We start from the raw sequence: 21,662 nt of genomic DNA, 5'->3' as shown, positions 1-21,662 counted from the left end.
GTGTTTTTTGATTTGCATTTCCCTAATGATAAAAATGTTGAACACTTTTTCCATATGCTTACTATTTGTACTTCTTCATTTGAAAAGTATTTGTTCAATTAATTTACAGATTTATTGAACAGGCTATTTGATTTTTTTGGCATTAAGTTTTATTAGTACTTCATATATTCTAGACCTTAATCCCATCAGAAGAGTAGGCAGTAAGGATTTTCTGCCATTATGTAGGCTATCTCTTCACTCTGTTAGTTGTGTTAGTTGTTTCTCTTGCTATGCAGAAACTTTTTTATCTGATGTAGTCTCATTTGTTGATTCTTGCTACTATTTTCTGTGCTATTTGAGTCCCATTCAGGAAATTTTTGCCTGTGCCTATGGAGCTGTTTCTTGTATGTTTTCTGTTAGCAGGTTCAAAAGTTTCAGGTCTTATACCTAGCTCTTCGATCCATTTTTAATCAATTTTTGTGCAGGGTGAGATAGGGATTTAGTTCCAGCCTTTAAGTGGATATCTAGCTTTCCGAGCAGCATGCATTAAAAAGGCAGTCTTTTGTCCAATGCATATTTTTGGTTCCTTTGTCCAAAATCAGTGTAGTTATGTGTGTTTGTTCTGTGTCTTCTATTCTGTTCCACAGCTTTATGTGTCTATTTTATGCCAGTTCCATGCTGTTTTTGTTGTTATGGCTTTACAGTATTATTTGAAGTAAGGTATTATGATGCTTCCAGCCTTGTTCTCCTTGCTTAGGATTTATTCAGCTATTCTGAGTCTCTTGTATTTCTATATGAATTTTAATATTTTTTTCAGGTCTATGGAAAGTGTCATTGATATTTTGATGAGAATTCCATTAAATCTATAGATTGTTTTTGGTAATATGACCATTGGACAATATTAATTCTTCCATCAGAGATCTTTCCAGCTTCTCATGTCTTCTTCAATATCTTTCTTTGATGTTCTGAAATAGTCAGTATAGAGATCTTTCACTTCCTTGGTTAGATGGATGCTTGTACTTTTATTGAATACTTACCTTTGCCTTTATCATATTCTTTATTTCATCATTGACTTCAGGTTATTATCTTGTGTTCTTCATTTCCATTTGTCCTCTTTTTTTTTTCTTTTTGGTACCGGGAATCAAACTCATGACCTTAGGCTGTGGCAGCAGGATTGTTGCAAGTTCAAGACCAGCCTGGACTACAAAGTGAGCTCAAGGCCAGCCTGAACTGCACAGTGAGACCCTGTCTCAAATTTTTTTTAAAATAGCTATAATTTCTCTCTGACCAAACTTTACACATTCATCCCTTCTCCAGCTTCTAGTAACTACTATTCTACTCTCAACTTCTATAAAATCAACACTTAGATTCCACATGTAACTATGTAGTATTTTTCTTTCTGTGACAGTTTAATTTCACTTTACACTAATGCCTTGCAGTTCCATTGATGTTGTTCAAAATGGCTGGATTTCATTCTACTTTATTGCTAAATACTATTTGACTAGGTATTTGAACACTTTATCCATGCATTCATTAATGTGTACTTAGGTTGTGTCCACTTCTTATTAGTTGTGAATAATGTTGCTTCTTGTTAGTTGTGCAATAGACAAAATTGCAATAGACAGTGTAGATGTCTTTCCAACATTTTATTTTATTTCATTTCCTTTGAATGTATGCCTGGAACAAAGGTTACTGCATTATACAGGAGGATTATTTTTTATTTTTGAGGAACGTACATACTTTTTTTCTTTATGGCTGTGCTAATTCAGATTCTCATTAACAGTGTATAAAGGTTCCATTTTTCTACATGTTCATCAGTTTTTCTTATTTTTGTCTTTTTTATAACAACAATTCTACCTAGAGTGAGGTGATATTTCATTGTGTATTTGATTTGCATTTTCCTGATGGTCAGTCATGTTAAGCAGTTTTTAACATAAATGTTGTCCACTTATATGTATTTTTTTGAGAAATATCTGTTTGGGTCTATTCCACATTTTTTAATCAGATTGTTTCCATTTCTATTAAGATTTTTACTCCCTTGTATGTTCTGAATATTAGCCCTTTGCTAATATTTGCAAATACTTTTCTCATTCTCTAATTTGCTCTTCACTTTGTTGATGGTTTAACTTGCAGAAACTTTTCAGTTTTATATAATCCTACTTGTCTATTTTTGTTTTTATTTCAAGTATTTTGGAGATCTTATTAAAGATAATTCTGCCTAATTCTAATGTCCTGTTTTTGAAGCTTCATAGTTTCAGGTCTTATATTTAAAACTTTAATCCATTTTGAGTTGACTTTTATATATACTGAGAGATATGGCATCTACTTTTAGTCCTCTGCATATGGATATCCAATGGCCTCACACCATTCATTACAGACTGACTTTCCTTTATTGCATGTTCTTACCACATTCATCAAAGATCAACCAGCAGTAAATTCATGATTTCACTATTCTGTTTCATTGGTATATGAGCCTGCTTTTATTCCAACATCACGTCATTCTGAATATATAGTATGTTTGGAAATCAGTACAATATCTCCTGCTTTGTTTTTTATTCAAAATTACTTTGACTATTGAAAGATTTTTGTAGTTCCATATAAATTTAGAATTTTTTTCAACTTCTGTGAAGAATGTCATTCTTTTTTAAACAGGGATTGTGCTGAATCCATAGGTCATTTGGGGGTAGTATAGTCATTTTAACAAAATCCCAATGAATAAACCTGGACTAAATTTCCATATTTTATGTCTCCTTCAATTTCTTTAGTCACTGTTTCATAATTTTCTGTGTAGAAATATTTCACTTCTTTGGTTAACTTTATTCCTAGGCATTTTCATTTTTTGTAGCTACTGTAAATGGAATTTCTTCCTTGATTTCTTTTTCAGATAAATTGCTATTGATGTATAGAAGTGCTATTTATTTTTGAGTTTTATATTTGTTAGTTTGTTTGATAGGCTGGTTGATTTTGGTACTCGGTATTGAAATCAGGGCCTTCACATGAAGCCATATCCACAGGCATTTTTATTTTTTATTTTCAGACATGATAAATTGCCTAGGCTGGCCTTGAAGTTAGAATCCTCCTGCCTCTACTTCCTGAGCCACTGACATTATAGGTGTATTCAAAAATGCTCACCTTGATTTTTGCATGCTGATTATGTATCTTGCAACTTTTCTGAATCTTGTTATTAATTTCAGTACTTCTTGATAGAGTCTTTGGTATCTTACATATAATCATATAATCTGTTATCAATGACTTCTTCCTTTTCAATTCAGAATCTCTTTATTTCTATTACCTAACTGTTCTTGGTAGGACTTTTAGTACCATGTTCTCCTCCTAATATCCCACAGCCCAAATGCTCTGGTTCATTGGCTCCAATTCCCATTGCCAGAAAAGGTGTCTTGGCTAGCTAACCCCTATCTACTTAGTTGCTCCTCTTCCCTGGCTGGGTGTATGCTCTTGAGACTGTGCATAGCATGGTGGGACATAGGGTAAGTGGATATGGCGCTGGGCAAGTGTCACTAGGAGTTCACAGCCAGCACAATTAGGACAACCTGGGGCACTAAATAGGGAGGAGGGGTCATGCTAGCAGCTTCTCCTCCTTATACTGCAGAGCCAAATGAGACAGGGAGAGCTTCTTGGAAGTCAGATAGAAGAGCTCTGTATCTCTGGGATCTCCATCTCTGCTGTGCCTCCATCTGTACTTACTTCCTAGAGATCTGGGAAATCATCAGAGAATTTCCCTATCCTCCATGCTTCCCACCTTGACTCATCATCCCTGGATCTGATGCTAACCCTAAGATTTCCCAGTTATCCAGGACCCTCCCTTAATCTTTCTCCAGCCTCTGGAATTCCTGATCTGAGCTCACTCAACACCCAGTCATTTCTTACATCTCTGCTAAGGCAGTCACCATCTCTGCTAAGGCTTTTCTCTAAATGTTCCCTGCCCTTTAACCTTGACCTCGGTGAAGGACAGCAAGTGCCAGGTAGTAGCACGCTGATTTATGGGAGCTCAGAAGGACCAGAAGAGACTTCCTGAAAGATTCAGAAGGATCTTAAAAGGTTGGGTAAGATTCTAATAGGAAAGAAAGGTAATTCCAAGCTGAGGAAGGTGTATGAAACAAAGTTAGGAAAGTGAGTAATAATCTGATAAGCCTGGAGAAGGACATGTGGGCTGCCGGCAAACTCAGAAAAATAGCTTGCTTGTATAGGCCAGGTGTTTGTATCAACAAGTAACATAGACCTTTGGGGAGGCGATTACTTTTTGGGATATGTAGTTAGAAAGGACTAAAACTAAAGGTAGAGTGGCCATGATGAGATGGGGATCTTAGAAGTCCAGAGAGATTCTTTCTCACCTCTAAGATAATGCAATAGTGGGTTAGCAGGCAAAGCATTGGAGAGGGGTTTGTGACACTTCCCACTGCCTGAAAGGGCAGGGGACAAAGGATTTGAACAGAGGTAAGGTCTCCAATGTAAATCAAGTTCAGAGGAGGATCTACAGAAAAGTAGCTAAGAGTAGCTGGAAGATCTACAGAAAAGTAGCTAAAAGGGGAAGTACTGAATGAATTCAGTACTGCATGGACTAGGAGCATATCCTTATGGATTTGTCAAGTAGGAAAATTCATTCACTACTCTTATTTATACCAGCCTCAAAAGCCACTTACATAAGTCACAGAGAAGACAAAATGAGAAAACAATTAAAACTCAGCTAAAAGAGCCTAATGACTAGGGAACAAAGGCAGAGTGGAGTGGGTAATTACTGCTGAAAAAAATCTAGGCTAGAAAAGCCATGAAAAATGAACACAGGACTCTTATCTAACTGCGCTGGCAGCAAAGTAAAAAAGATACAGAAAAGTATCTATAAAATTGCATTCAATGTACACATTTTAGATTTCTGATGTCTTCTTTTACATCTTTTCCTATTTTAAGACTGAAGATATAAAAGGTTTATGCAAGATGTTTATAAGAACAGAGCATTCTAAATTTGTATAATTACCATTACCAGAGAGTTCATACTTATGATTTTTTTATTGCTCCCTAGCAACTTTTTCTCAGTTTGAAGAACTTCTTTTAGCATTTCTAATAGAATAGATTGGGTAGTTTTGGTTAGGGTTCCATAGAGAAAAATTATTAATAGAAAACATATATATTAAATTATGCAAGGGGACTTATTAGATAGTCTTACAGGATCTGTGCTGGCATAGTCCACAATGCTTTCTGCACACTGGAGAGCCACCAGATCTCATAGCTGCTCAGTCACAGAGGCTGAAAGCTGTAGAACAAGAGGGATTGAGGATGCAGCACCAGTCTACAAAGAGTCACTTCATGCATTGGAAGGCTGAAGAAGTTGGAGTGTGTTGTCCACAAGCAAGGACAGTACTGAAAGACACACTTGCTCAAACAAAATAGAGCTTTTCAAATGCAGACCAGCTTCCTCCTTCTTCACCATATTCTATCCAGGCTATAAGACTATTGCAGGTGCCATTCACAACCAGGATAGGTCATCTTCCCTCAGTTTGCTGGCCAGAATGCCAATCATGTCTGGAAAGACCCCCACAGACACACCCAGAAATGTGTTTTGATAATTTGATAGGCATATCTTACTCCACTCAAGTTCCAAAAGGGAGGAATAGGGAGATAGAAAAGAACAGGACAAAAACAAGGCTGAAATAAAGCAGGAAAACATTAAATCTTATACCTCTATGTCTAGCATCTAGGGGACACAGTGGTAAGATGTGAATTCCACAGGACTTGGGTACCCTATGGTCTTGCTGGTGACAGCCACATGGGAGTCTTTTTTGGGCTGCCTCTGCTTGCTGCCAGTGTGTTTCTTAGATGTCCCACAGCCCTGGCTCCTATAATTTCCTGGGTTCTTCACTACATCTTCAGCTACATTCCCACAGTTTCATGCACTGCCTTCTCAGGTGCACATTACCTGGCATCACAAGCCTTTCTTTGAAATCTGGGTGGAAGCCTCCATGGTCCCACAACTCTTGCATTCTGGATACCTGGAAATAAGAGCATCGTGTGGTTGATGCCAAGGGCTGCTTCCAGCTCAAGCAATAACCAGGTCCCTTTGGACCACGGTTGAGGCAGCCTCTGAATATCTGATGACTGATCATGGTGAAATAAATCTCAGAGAACCAATTCCCTAGGAGGCTCTTTCTGAGCAGGACACCTTAGGGCTCTCTTCTCAAACTAAAGGTTTACATTTTTGCACCTTTGAACTTGCAATGGGTGGGGTCTTGCTGATTCCTGAGATTTTCTCAAGGCATCTTTCTTTCTGTCCTGGTTCAAGTATTTAGTATCTTTTTAATAGTGCTAATCTCTTCAGCAACCATACCTCCTCTGCCCCAACTTTAAATCTGCTTACTTTCTGATTAAAGTTTAATTTCTATAAATCTTTCTGTTCTCCATTTGCTCCTGATTCTTGCTATGAATTTGCCTAAAAGCAGACAGCAATGCACATGCTACAGTTTTAATGTTGGGCTCTACTGACTTCTCCTCCACCAAATCCATTTGTCCACTCCCTGTAAATTCAGCCTCATGCAAAGACTTAGGATATGGGCAAAATACGGGCAAGTTCTTTGCCAAAATATAATATGCCTGGTTCTTAGTCCAAGTCCCAACAGTGTGACCATCTGAAACCTCACGAGCCTGCATTCCTATCACTATTCTGGTCTTTTTAGCTGTGACCAGAACTACACATGAGGTTCTGCTTATAGCACTCTAGGGCTTCTCTAGTCCACAAATTCAAACCTTTATAAAGTCCTAGTTCCAAAGGCTTTTGAACTACATGCTCTTATATAATCATAGCAATGGTCCCACTATAAATTTTATAATTATATATATATAATTTTATAATTATAATATGTAACATTATGCCTAAACATTTATTTGATAGACTTACCAATCAGAGATGGGATAGTCCACAGTGACCATCTGCACTGTGGAGAACCAAAGGATCCAGCAGCTGCTCAGTCCCAGAAACTGGAAGCCGCAGAACAAGAGGGATCAAGGCTGCAGCCAAGAGTGAAGGCCTGAAAGCTCCCTGGACAGTCACTGGTATGAGCCCATATTTAAAGGCTAACAAAACTGAACTTGCTTAACCACAGGCAACAGCATAGTAAAAGACACAGCTGTTCAAGCATATTTTTCAAACACAAGCTGACTTCCCCTTTCTTTACATGTGGCAAAAAAAGTTCTCTTATATTTTGTTTGTCTTAGAATATCTTCATCTCCTGTTAAAGAATACTTTTGCTCGGTGCAGAAAGTTTGATTGGCAAGGTTTTTGGGGAGGGTGTTTTTGGGTTGCTTTTTTTTTTCACTTTTTCCTTTTGTTCCTTCAACATAGTAATATCTTATCCTATTCTTTCCTACTTATAAGTTTTCTCCTGAGAATTCTACTGTCAGGTGAATTAAAATATCCATATATGTCACTGTTTTCTTTTATGCCTTTAAGAACACTCTCTGTAACCTTTATGCACTTGATTATATGTTTCACATCTTGCTTGAGCTGAATCTGACTTATGACCTTCGACCTTTCCCTGAATATTCTGTGCCTTTTTCACAGTTTGGGAAGTTTCCTATTTCACCAGTAAATAAGCTTTCTACTGTCTAGGCATTGTCAAACACCTCTTTAACCCTAATAACCTGAATATTAACCTTTTTAATGCTTTTCCAATGTTCCTATAAACTTTTTTCATTCCTCTTTGTTCATTTTTATTTTTCTTTTTTCTTTGTGTATTTGTTTGATCAATTCTACTACTGATGCCTTGTATCACATTTTTTTTTCATTTTGTTCGCTGGAATTTTAAAGTGCTGTCATTTTTTCAGCACTAGAGGGCACTACAAACTCAAATTTTTCCAAGAAGCATAAAGGGATTTCTTAGAATTTAAAGTACACACTCAAAGAAAATAGAGTGCAGGCCCTCAGGTGATGTGCATTATAGTCTGGAGCTGGGAATACTTATGGTTTTGGTAGTGAACATGTGGAACTTGTAAATCTATAGAAAGTTTAGGCTTCCTTTACTACAGGAGAAAAGCAAGGTCCGTTTGCAGGTAGAAAGAGAATGGCTCATTTCTCAAATGAAAAGATGGACCATTTTTCAGGAGAAAGACACAAGCCCAGTCTGCTCTATTTTTCAAGATTGGTGATCAAAGATGTTTTGCCTAAGAATATTCTTTGAAACCATGCATACACATGTTATAGGAACACCATTCATAATATCTACATCTTGGAAGTAACCTATACGTACATCAACAGATGAATGAATAAAGAATATGTGGATAAAGAATATGTTTACATGTAATGGAGTACTACTCTGCCATAAAGAAAGAAAAATGAGTCATTTGTAGGAAAATGAATCTACCTTAAGACTATAATGCTAAGTGAAATAAGTCAGAAACACAAGCTTAAACACCACATGGTTTCTCTTATATGAGAAATGCAAATTACAAATAAAGAGCAAAATAAAAAATAGATAGTAGAAAGTAGGGAGCTAGACCTTTCCCAAATGGGAAGAGGATCAAGAGATGGAGGCAAAAGGGAGAAGAAGGAAAAGAGACCAAGAAAGGAATTAAAATGTGTTATATACATATACCAACTCCACACAAGGCTTGTAAACATTATGTACTGCAAACATGTATGTTACGGCTTATGTCTAGATGTCCCCCCCCAAAGCCTCACGCAGTCATAGGCAGGGCTTTTTCAGAGGTGGCTGAGTCTAGAAGGTGTGACTGATTCATGGTGCAATGCCAGGATTATGGGTTCTAGGATTAAGGGTGATTTGTTTGGCACCACCCTAATCCTGCAAACCTAGATAGACTATAAAAGGGGCAGAAAAAAGCTGCTACAGCCTCTTTCTCGCTTTGCTAACTTCTGCCCACTATGAACTGTTTTTCCTCTATGATACCTATTTTCTATGTCACCCTGCCTCGGAGTCAGTCAATTACAGCTGAAACAGCTACAAACCATGAACTAAATAAACCTTTCTGCCTTTAACTTTGGGCACTGGGTATTTTGTCTCAGCAATGAGAAACTAAGACAATATACTAATAAAATAAATAAATGAATAAGTAAATATAAAATCTTTGAATCTGTTTCTCTAAGTTCAGATTTCTGCCCTTTACGTTATCAACTAAGGTAATTTATAGAATTATAAGATCTTTAAGGGTTTGGGGTATGTTGAACTTGGAAGAAATGGAGCATAAACAGGGCTAGGGAGTATAGACATGATTAATCTTGAGTAAATTTGATCATGTCCTGAAACTGTAGACTTCTTAGAGGTATAACTGTTAAGTATGATTTTCCTTCCTACCTATCTTTATTTTGTTTATATGACCTCATACCTCCTGACACAACCCTGGGAGTTTAATCTTATTCTTGTTGCCTTGCTTTCTCATGTTCCTGTGTGTATGTATGTCAATTTTTTGTTGCTTATGATCCCCAGGAAATCCAAATATTGGCATAGAGAGAAAACCAGTTGGCAGCCACTACTATGTTACCTTGACTCTAGTAGTAAATTCAGTGGCAACAATGGCATCAAATGTCACCTGGATGCTGAAAAACCCTAGAAACCACTCATGAACATCCCTTAACCAGAACAAAGAAGACTATGATTTTAGTGAAGACAATGAGACCACCTACATATTGACCTATATATTACTGCTGGTGGTAGGCAGAAATTCAAGCATACCACTAGACTGCGTTTTCCTTCAGGACTGCCCCCTCTGATTATTATTCTCCAAACCTGGCCTCCCACAACAGAATACAGGCACTGTGGTCTTCCTGCTCTGATCCTGGGCCTCTCTGGAGACCCCTATTTTGATTTCCCTCTCTCCAAGCCCATCTTCCAAAGATGTCTCTCACCTGATCTCTGTAGAAGGATAAATAACACTTCAGTCCTCAAACAAATCTGGTCTCTTCCTCAATCAGGTAGGTCTGTGGGTTCTCACCTTGTTGCCCCATGCTGTGGTTACTCTAGAAGCAGGGCTGCATTATATGGGGGCGGGGCACTTGGCTCTTCCTAGATGGGTGCTCAAGGCCCATTGCAGGTAGTGCGGGCAGTGACATCAACTGAGGGTGGGTTTGAGTTACTTTTGTGAATAGTATGTCTATCTAGATTCACTATTTTCTGTTTTGGTTTGGTTTGGGTTTTTTGGTACCGGGAATCGAACTCATGACCGAGCGCTTGCCAGGCAGGCGCCTGTACCCCTGAGCTATATCCCTGGCCCTTAGATTCACTATTGTTTTAATTGCATGGTGCTGTGTTCCAGTTCTTCTAGTACCATTTTTTGAAATGTCCTTTTTTTCTCCATTATATTACCTTTGTTCCTCTGAGCATTAATTCACTTTATTTATGTATGTCTATTCCTGGGCTGTATTCTGTTCCACTCATTTCTGCTTATCTTTTCATCAAAAACATTGAAAACACACTGCTTTGATTAGTGTAGCTTCGCTGTAAGTCTTGAAGTCTGGGACTGTCAGTACTCAACTTTGTTCCTCTCCCTCCATATTGTGTTACATAATGTAGCATTTTTTTTCATATAAGAGTTACCATCATCTTTTTGATATCTATAAAATAACATCCTCGAAGGAATAAGGGGAGAGGAGTGTGTAATGGAGAACAATATAGAGTGAGATATTAATGATATTAATTAATGATATTAATTATATCATTAATATATTGTGATGTTGACACAAATTTGAGGTAAAAACGTGTCCACTGTACTCTCTTAAATGAAACAGCAGGTTACAAAACAGTATACATGCTATTGTAATTTTTTTGTTTTCAAAATGCATTAATGAACAGAGATATCAAGAAAAAAGTTTTTTTTTTTTTTTTTTTTTTTTTTTTTTTTTTTTTCGGGTTCTGTGTTTCCTGGTATCCCTAGACAGTGCCTCACCATGTAGCTCAGGTTGGCCTTGAACTCACTATATATTCCAGGCTGACCTCAAACTCATGGCAATCTTCCTGCCTTAGCCTCCTTAATGCTTGGATTACAGGCATGTGCCACCACACCTGGCTTACGTATTTTTATAAACTGACCTTAATTTCTCTTACTAATGGGATATAAAAAGGGTCCAATCTTTCATGACAACACCACACAACCTTGACTTATAAAAAGGGTCTGAACTTTAGGTACAGATTCCATATCAAGGACAGGCAGACAAATTATTTTATTTTATTTATTTTGAGAACTCTGGCATTTATATCCTGTGAACCAAAAATATCTGTTAAATCAGATGTCTAAAATGTTACTTATCCAGTCTCTAATGAACTATCCGAAGATCTCTTCATTTCAGAGAATATAGGTCTTTTGTACTCTTTGCCTAGTCAAAAAAGGAAAGGAAACTTGAATAATGGATGAAGTTGAAATATATGAAATCTTATCTGCTGTCCAAAAGATGGGAAGAGGGTATATAACACTGTTGAAACATTGCATATAGGAGAGCATTTGGGTCTACATACATAAATGTGAATGATGTCAATTATGGACAGTTTTTCATGTAATAGATGCTATAACTAGGGGAAGATAAAGAGTAAGATATGAGTAACATCAACCGGGATGTGCCTTTAAATGGCAGAAAAGCAAACAAATACTACAAAATGAGCTACACAGAAGTGACAAAGATATAGGAATAGAACCAGTAAACACAGATTTCACTGACACTAAAGAGAATTAACTGATGGTACCACTTGTTTTAAAAATAAACATCAAGCTATCAAACACATGCACATTATCAAACTCCACCTCTCAGCTTAATGTTCTCCATGTAATTGATTCTGTGAAAGAGGAAGTGAAAAAAACAAGCTAAGTTGCAACTCACTCTAATAACTAAAAAGGCCACCTATGTTTAAAAACACCCACAATGTTGTCTTGGGCACACACATGCACAAAAAATGGTGCTAACAAAAATACATGTTGGAAAAATTAAAGGAAAAGATAGGAAGGCCTTGTAGACTTGTGTCATTAGTATACTCACCCTTTTGGCAATGTGGCTGACACTAAGGTTCGGAGACAAACAAAACTAACTGAGTATCTGCTTTTCACACAGCAATGGCCTCAACAGAGTACACCCCTGATGAATCTCTGCTCAGAGGCAAAAGAAAGCAAGATCTCCAAGAGATACTGAGAGAAGTGGGACTGGATTCTGAGTTCTGGATGCCTAAGCTGGAAGAACACCTGGATGTGTCCTGTACTCCGGCCTTACAATACTTAAATGAAAAAGACCTCCATAAACTGAAATCCTATGCACAGCATCCATGGGAAAAAAGGGCCCTGGAGAAGCTGCTTGACCCTTCACATTCAAATAGTCTTCCAGAGTTACAGGACTCTCCAATGGAAATGGCCAAGAAAAGGCAAGAGCAAGCAGAACAGGCACTGCAGGAGCTGAAGGACTTGCTGTCAAAAGGAAGGCAAAGACAGGAAGAGTCAGTGAGGATTAAAGAAGCAGAGCTGAGGCAAGCAATGGAGATCCCTGAAGAGTATTGGCCACCTTCTGAAATACCCCTACAAGAAGTCATAGAAAACCTGCAGAGACAAATCAATCTTATGGAACAGACACTGTCCCAAAGGCAAAACTTCTCAGATCGTGATCTGGTAAGATGGGCATCTGGAGGCCTTGCCCTACAGGGCATTTACAAAACCAGCCAGCAAGGGACCCTGATTGAGAAGAGAGAAGAGCTACTCAATGTCCCCGAGGAGGTTTTACTCTTTGGCCCTCAGCAGGGTGCATGGATGGAAACAAAGGAATTTACATCTTTGCAAGAAGAATCTATGTTCTCCCAGAGTATAGAGAAGCTGGGCTTCAGTGTAACTGCCTCATTCAAGGGTGGAGGATGGAGAATTAATCTAGAAGCTGGTATAGACCAAGGCAAACATTCAGAATCCAAGGAAATTCAACAATCACATTCTGAACACTCTTACTTCTGTTCATCTAAGTTTAGCTATGTCCCCTTGGCCTCATGTCACTTTCCTGTTGAGCAGCTCAAGCTATCCAAGGCTGCTGTCCAGGAATTGAAAAGCATTGAAGACCTCCTGGATCATGCAGCGGGCTCAGAAAGATTTCCCTTGATAAGGCACAAGACTGAAAACTTCTTCCACAGGTTTGGTTCTCATGCTAACCAAGGCCCTCTGCATCTTGGGGGAATCTACTGGTGGAAGGCAATTTCAGAGGGTTTCCAAAAGGAGCGGTTGGCTGATGTAAAGCAGCAGGCAGCAGAGGCCCTGGATATTTACATAAGGGGCAGCTACAGTGGCTTTGGAGTGAAAGTTACTGCAGGTATAAATGTGTCAAACTCACAAGCAAAAGCATCCTCTCAAAGCAAAAACTTTCAAAATCTCCAAACCAACACTCAGTTATCTGTGACCCAGATAGGTGGCCCTCCAGAAGCAGATGGCCTTCTCCAATGGAAAGCTGGACTTGTGGCCAACAATCAAACCTGGTGTGTCATTGACCGGGGCCTTCAGCTGGTACCAGTTTGGGACATCATCCTCTCCAGCCACAGAAGTGATTTTAAGGATGCTCTAAAGGTGATTAACTGCCTGAAAGATAACTACACTGCTCTGACTGGTCTCACTGTCCAGATACAGGAAGGAGAGGAATTACTGAGTGCTGGGAAGGAGGCTAGGGTTTTCCTAGATGATGTGAAATCTTGGGAGGTATCTGACCCCGAAGAGCAGCTTAAAAACCTGATAGATTTCATGCAAATGTCGAGTCAACAAATAAAAGGTTATGACATTTGGATTAATAACTGCCTCACAGATTGGGATCTGCAAAACTTTCTTGTAAACACTGTCAACTTTTGCAAAAATTCTCCCATTTATAGAACAAAATTTATTAAATCACAGTTGTGCAGCCTTCTGGATCCCCATATCTACCAAGTAAAAAACTTTCCTCAAGCTCACTCTATCATGCAGTGGATCTATCAGTCAGAGACAGAGCAAGATCAAATCAACATCTCCCAATTTTCTGAATTAATTAAAACCTTAAAAGAAATCCAAAGAAATCTTGTGGAAGTAAATGTCAAGTCTGAGTCCCCAGAAACAGTAGAAGAAGCTCAAAGAAAGGCTACATATGAAGTCAGCATAGCTCTCAGCTGCTTTTTAAATTATCTCCAAGAAAAAGAGCAATCAGAAACACAGCTCTTGCTACTGTCCATTGCAGCTGGTGCAGGATATCAGGTGGTGAACAACACTTTTCAGTATCTCCTAGGGTGTGATGAATTAAATTTTCTACTGGATGAAATGGAAACTGCCCACAATAAATACCAGGAGCTCAAAAGTATTTGTAGCTACAGGGCTCAGGCATTCCTTCTGCTCACAGGTCTGACAGCCACAGTTGGAGTCACAGCTATTTCTCCAAAAGAGAAAATACAACGCATGGCATTAATGAGAAATCACATGGAACAGTCATTGTCTGAAGAAGTTGCAAATGTCCTCACCAAACTTGGAGCAGATCATGATTGGGAAAATCTAGAGAAAGACTTGAGATTACTTATTGATGGGAATTACAAAGCCACTGTATCTCCTTTGAAAATGGATGAGGTCAAAAAACAATTGCAAAGTCTTTTCCACGAAAAGAAACACTCCCAGGAACCACATGATGATGAAAAAGACAAGTGGGAGGTGATAGAAAATGCAGCCTTTCTGGACTTACTCCAGCGTCTAGGCCTAGAACATTATTACCCAAAAAGGATGACCAGAGATAACTTTCATCTAATCTACAAGACTTCTGTGTACAACACACAGCCAAGTTCTGAACAGGAACTTCCCTTCTATTTCCTACAAAAGCTACTGATGCTGGATTATGGACTGAGACACTTGGTCTTCAAAGATAACGGAAATACAGGACACCAAATCTATCCAAGTGCTTCCAATGAGGAAAATGAGGCATTTGATCCATATGAAGATCTTTTGGAAGATAGTGATAGCCTCACTAATCCTTCAACTACTGATCGCAGACCCCACATTCACCCAATGGATATTCAAATGGCAATTTTTCACTGTGCAGATTATTTTGCCAGACAATATATTTTGGCCAAACTTTCCATTTGTCAATTTGCCATTCCCCTTGTGGTGCCTAACCCTTGCACTTCGCAAATTGAGTTCTCTCTTTGGTCTCTAAGTCAAATTAGAAGAAGCTGGCAGCAAGCAAGGAAATTATCAAAAGGGAGAAAAAACAGTTACAAAAATCAACAGATGTGTCATGTCTCTACCTCCATTGTGTCCTTCATTAGAGTTGGAAATGGCCTCTCTGCTTCCAAATCTCAGATCATGAACTGTCTGCTCAGTAAACGTAAACATGATGTGTTTTTTCACCGACATTGCAAGGGAAGCAGCAAAGACTGTCTCCTGATGGAGGGTGTGGTGGAAATCTGCTGGTACTGTCCTGGAGGGGAAGATGAGGACAGGTTTGACAACTGTGTGACCTTCAGCAATCTTCATGGAGATGCGAAGGAACACAAGCAGCAGCTCACCTTTCTGCAAGAGATCTCTTCCATCGTTGTAGTCCTCATGTCAGCTTCTGACAACAATGAAGAAAGCCAGAAGACTGTCCGTGAGTTGTGCCAGTCATCCAGACCTTTGATCTTCTTGCTTGATGACAAACAAAAAACAACAGCCAATAATTCTGGCAGAAGAGTTAGAATTGGCATCAGGAATAGAAATGAGGCAGAATTAACAGAAGAGCTCACTACTACAATCACACGTTTGCTAGAGCTTTCTGACATTGCTCTCAGCTTAGAAGACTGTTCTCAGATTGCTTGCAAACAAGGATTTCTGATTGATGAAGACCAGAGTGAGTGCAAGGAAGCCAAAGAAAAGGCAGAGGTTATAATGGCCCTCCTGGGAGAAACTAATTTATCTCAGATGAAGGAAAATTTATTGCCCCTGCAGGGACAGTTGTGGCATCTTTGGTGTAAGAAGGACAAAGAATTTTATCATTTGAGAGAAAAGGGGAACAGGAGCATTGAGCAACACAAGAGTGAAATTGAGACAGATAAAAGAATAATTCGGTGCCAACAGATGGAAAAAGCATTTCCTCTCAATGATTTAATGCAATCTGTCCTCCAAATTCTCCAAGAACAGTCAGAAACTCATACCAAACTCTACTTCTTTCAGTGGTTGAGTGTGTTTTTGGACAATCTGACCACAGGACACTTGGAAAAACTGCGTGAAAAGCAAAGGTCTTTGTGGTCAAAGATACAAACAGAAAAGCAAAAGGCACAAAAGAGCAACTACCTGAAACTCTGGCAAAATGAGATAGAGGCCATCTCCACAGAGATCAGTGACTGTACCTTGGGAATTGAACAGCTTCTCAGAGAAATTGGCCAGATCTATGAAGCTTTAGAAGAAACTTCTTCCACAAGAGATATCCTTTTTCTTTCCCTTCCCCAAATTGCTGCAGACCTGATGATATCCGGCATGCCCATTGAGTTGATGGACGGGGATGCTTCCTATGTGCCCCTGAAGTGGGTGGCAGCTATTTTTGATGAGGTCTCTAAAAAAATTGGAGACAAACGACTGTTCGTTCTTTCTATCCTGGGCCTGCAGAGTTCGGGGAAGTCCACCCTGCTGAATGCCCTTTTTGGGCTGCAGTTCAGCGTCAGTGCAGGCAGGTGCACCAGGGGAGCCTACATGCAGCTCCTGAAGGTGGAGGAGACCTTTGCACAGGAACTTGGATTTGACTTTATGCTAGTTGTAGACACAGAAGGACTCAGGGCTCCAGAACTCAACAACAAATCCCAGAACTGGGACAATGAGTTGGCAACCTTTGTCATTGGACTTGGAAACTTGACTCTGATCAATATTTTTGGAGAGAATCCATCAGAAATGCAGGATATCTTACAAATAGCTGTCCAAGCCTTTCTGAGGATGAAACAAGTAAAAATTTTCCCAAGTTGCCTCTTTGTCCATCAGAATGTGGGAGAAGTTACAGCTAATGATCAAACTATGGAAGGACGACGGTGTTTGGAGCAGAGACTAGATGAAATGGCAGTAACCGCTGCTGAACAAGAAGAATGCTCAGACATAACCCACTTCAGCGATGTCATTAAGTTTGATGTTAATACTCATGTCCACTACTTTGCTCATCTCTGGGATGGCAATCCGCCAATGGCCCCTCCTAATCCTCGCTATAGCCACAATGTCCAGGAACTGAAAGGCAGAATTCTCTTGACTGCCAAACAGGAATCCAGGGGAAGCATCATGAAAATATCAGATGTAAAATTCCGAGTTCAGGATTTGTGGAGAGCCCTGGTCAATGAGAATTTTATTTTCAGTTTTAGGAACACCAGAGAGGTCATGGCTATGAGCAAACTGGAAACCATGTATAACCACTGGACCTGGGAATTAAGGAGTCACATGCTGGAATTGCAGAATCAGCTGAACAATCAGATTCAGAATGGAAGAATTCAGATACTCAAAACAAGCATGTTTGAGATTCCAATTACAGAAAAATATACAGTCATCAAACGTGAACTTGAAAAATATTTTAATGATGATACAGACAGTGAAATATTGGTACAATGGAAAGCAAATTTTGAAAATAAGTTAATAATCCTTAAAGAGGCTCTTATTGCAGATAGCAAACAAAAAGCCAATGAGTTTATTCGTTTAAAGAAAAATCAAGAGAGACTGGATAAAAAAAAGACATGCTATGAAAGTGAATTACTGGAAAGAAGCCGAAACTTGGCTTTAACTGTAAAAGGTAAAGAATTGAATGATGAAGAGCTACATGAGAAATTTAATCAGCTTTGGAAAAAATGGATCTATGATGTGTCCTCAGATCTTCCTCAAGTCACAGAGCCTGACATTGATGTGGATTCTGAAAACATTCTTTGGGAGTATTTCCAGAAGGAGATAAACTTGGTGGACTTACTAAAGAAAAATTCTGGTGAGAAGTTTCAAATCAATTATGAAGAGCATGTCAAAATGAATAAGAAGTACAACTTTATGACAAGGACATTAAAGACCCAGGACAAAGAATCCATTAATATGACAACTGACCTCATTATTTCAAGATTTAATGAAACGATTAACAACATTCGTAGGCAACAATGTGATTACAATCCAAGTTATTTTCATGAAATCCTGAGAACAATAGATGAGGAAGTAAAATCTGCACCTACTGAGGAAAGATACACATTTACAAGCAAATACAACATTGAATTATCTTTGTGTTTATTCCAAAGAGCATCAAAGAGTTTTAAGGAAATGCATAGGGCATTCAAGAGAGCAAATGATCCTGTAAACTATCTGGAAAGCAAAAAAGATGATTTCTTCATGAGTTTTAAGATCTCCTGTCAAGGAGCAACCTCAATCAAAACATTTGTTGATTTTTTGTGGCACAAACTCACCCCTGCTATCTCTGCCACCATATGGAGAAAAATGATCATTAAAATTGCTGGGGACATGCAAGCTACCTGCCCTGAATTCAATGGAAACAGGGCTAACCTGGAGAAACACATTCTCATCTCTCTGGCAGAAGAAGAAAACTTTGATAATTACTGGCAATATCTTCATTACACAAAATCTTTTTTTAGTAGTTACATTGAAAACCACATTAAGAGATACTGTACAGAAAAATGTGACAAAATAAAGACTTTCTTAAAACTAAGCTTAGATGACATCAAGAATGCCATCCTCTCTGCTCTTCGTGAATCCACAGCAGTAGCTAAAGATAAGAGCAGCACTGCCTCTGGATGGCTGGACTTCTTCTGTGATCACCTGGGGAACAACTTGATCTTTCCACGAAAAGATCTGATAAGCATTGAACACCAGGAGATAAAAGATATAGAATTTCTCAAAGAAGCCATGAGTGCAGCTTTGGATCCTGCAATAAAGAAAGTTGAACAGAAATGTTCAAGTATGCCTACTGATGAAATGGTTTCTGAAATTGAGAAAATCCTCTCTGAGCATCTCTGTGGCTGCTGGAAACAATGTCCCTTATGTAATGCAATTTGTACCAACACCATTCCTACACACGAAGGAGACCACAGCGTTCCATTCCACCGTCCTCAGGCTGTCAGTGGGTGGCATAAGCATAAAACAGACCACTTTGTCATTGATTGCTGTACCAGTTCAGTAGCAAGTGATCGTTTCATGATTTTTGGAAATGATCAGAAAATCCCCTATAAAAACTATCGGCAAGCAGGAGGGGATTATGCCACATGGAGCATCACCCCAGATTCATCCACCCAACCATATTGGAAGTGGTTTGTTTCACATTTCAGATCAAAACTAGAAGAAAAATATCAGAAAAAATTTACAGATACAGGTAAAATCCCTGATGCCTGGGCCAAAATTACAAAGCAGGATGTGCTCGATGACCTAAAAAAACAGTAGTATTCAACGATAATAAAAGATCTCCAATATCTGAGGAAAGGTACCAAATAACTTTAAAACATTTCCTCCTTACAATGAGAGCCTTCAATATTTCTAATTTCTTACATGTAAATGTAAAAATTTAAATATTTCCTGTAAAATGACTTTATTTCTCTCTGCCTCAATTCTTTCTGGTTTAAACAAAAGAAACTACTGAAACTTATGAGTACATCATAAAATCAACTTGTAACAGCTACTTCTTACTTTAAACTATTATTCTTGGTATTTTCTTTAAATATAAGACTCAATCATCCTAACTAAGAAAAATTTAAATCATTGAAGGCTGCTACAAATTTCTATAGAATAAATGTGTGGAAATTTCAGCCTATATACAGATCTTGGCTGAAAGCTACAAATCAACTTTTTGGGTGGATTTTTTACCCTTTGAAATTATGAAAAAAAAATTAGTCCTAAATGTAATAATATTCACGGAAATTTAATGATTTCGCAGCATAGCAGTATTTCAACATATTCCATTCTGGGAAAGAATAAACCAGAGAATTGACCAGGATAGGTTATGTATTAGTTACTCTGTCTGCTTTCCTGTTGCTAGGATAGAACACCTGACACCCACAATTTAAAGGAGAGGTTTATTTGGCTCTTAGTTTCTTGCGGGTATAGTCCATGGTTGGTTGGCTCCAAGGCAGAAACAGCATGGTGGAACAACCTCGCATAGGACAGCTGCTAACCTTAGGCAGCCAGGAATCAGCAAGAGAAGGGAGAAGCCAAGGATAAAAAATATTTCCCTTTAGGTTATGCTCTACAGTAACTCAAGTCTAACCAGGACTCTCCTCCTAACCGTATACTCAACTGCTGAACTCATCAATCCATGAATCCTCTGATAAGCATAGCAGCCCCCAGATCTAATCACTTTCCAAATGCATGTATCTTGTGGGGGACATTTTAGGTCTAAAGCATTACAAGCCATCATCAACTAGGGAAAGATTATCAAGAATATATGGGAAGCAGAAATAAAATACTGTAACTTTTTCTCATTTAAATATCACTTTTTCTTCCCTGATATCTTTGTAGTTCCATACTCAAGCTACAAAAAAAAGAAAGAAAGAGTCTCAAAATGTAGGTATTTGAAACCTGCTGGGACAAATCTGTGAAGGATTGGCTGCTGGGACAAAATTTATAACCAGGTGTAACAAACCATTTTAATCATTTTAATCAAGTAGGTAGACATTATATTTGATTAAAACATTAATGATATCAAAATTATTCCTTAAAGAAAAAGTATCAAAAAGTATACAGTTTTTTATTATTATTAAATTTAAGTGGTATGGTATTTCAACAAACATTCTTTTTTGCATATAAAAATGTGAGATGCCAGGGTGGTGGCACACGCCGGTTATCCCAGCACTTAGGACACTGAAGCAAGAGGATCGCCACGAGTTTGAGGCCAGCTTGGGCTACATAGTGAGCTCAAGGCTAGCCTGCACTATACAGTGAGAAACTGTCTCAAAAAAAAATGTGAGAAAATGTTTATCTCCAAGTCAGACACACTTGTGGCTCTTTAATCATTTGGGGTGTAAGGTCATGAATGGCATAAAAATTAAGGAAACTCGGAAGTTGACCAAGGACCTGAAAAGGAAGGAAAACACCCTCCTGCAAAACTACGCCTCCTTGCCTCATGCTCAGTTCTCAAAGCTGATGATCGAAGGGAATCATGATACAAAGAAGAAAACTGCTTCATATTGGACATAAAGGCATCCAGTATTTTCCATTTACAGGTACAGTGTCTACACTCACCCCACACACATACACACAGGCAGTAAAAACAGACAGCCCAGGAAATAGCAGTGAAACAACTTGGATCTTCAGAGACGGGATACAGGAGATATATTCAGTTTCAGGTCAACTAAGTCATCTCCAGAAGTCTCAGACAGAAAAAGTACAAAGGGTATAGGTGCTTTTGAACAGTATGGTTTTCCCTTTGTTCCCTGAAAAATTAGTCTTGATGAGAAATGAAGAATCTGATGAGACTGAATTGGTCAGGGAAACAGAACCTACACACAGAATAGTACCTGTCTCTCACAATACTGCATCCTTGAAAAGGGCTAGTTTCAATTAATAGTTGCTGAATCCTTTTTACCGTTAATTAATGAATTCATAAAAGCATTTAACTAAGAAGTATCATTTACCATGTTACTTTTGACTTTCAAGCTAAAATAATTTTGTCTAAATAAAAAAGATCTTTGATAAATTCCTCAGGTATTTAAGCAGTATGATTATTACATGAGATACAGAGGCTATTCTCAAGATATCACAAAAAAAGGAAAGAGGTAAAT

At 38.4% G+C, this 21,662-nt stretch overlaps 1 protein-coding gene across 1 annotated transcript; it reads left to right on the top strand.

Moving 5' to 3' along the window:
- Positions 1–12,039: 12,039 nt before the first annotated feature.
- On the top strand, positions 12,040–19,329 carry LOC102029388 (interferon-induced very large GTPase 1-like). The gene has a single exon (XM_005380171.1). It carries the CDS (start codon positions 12,040–12,042, stop codon positions 19,327–19,329), a length of 7,290 nt encoding a protein of 2,429 aa, XP_005380228.1.
- Positions 19,330–21,662: the final 2,333 nt, after the last annotated feature.

This window comes from Chinchilla lanigera, unplaced genomic scaffold (assembly GCF_000276665.1).
Source record: "Chinchilla lanigera isolate Chin_1 unplaced genomic scaffold, ChiLan1.0 scaffold00013, whole genome shotgun sequence".
NCBI lineage: Eukaryota > Metazoa > Chordata > Mammalia > Rodentia > Chinchillidae > Chinchilla > Chinchilla lanigera.
Note: the sequence above shows the minus strand (reverse complement) of the source record. Positions and strands in the feature narration are given on the sequence as shown.

What these genes read in the sequence shown, in the direction of transcription:
- LOC102029388 (XM_005380171.1), top strand. Translation starts at nt 12,040, where the DNA reads ATGGCCTCAACAGAGTACACCCCTGATGAATCTCTGCTCAGAGGCAAA.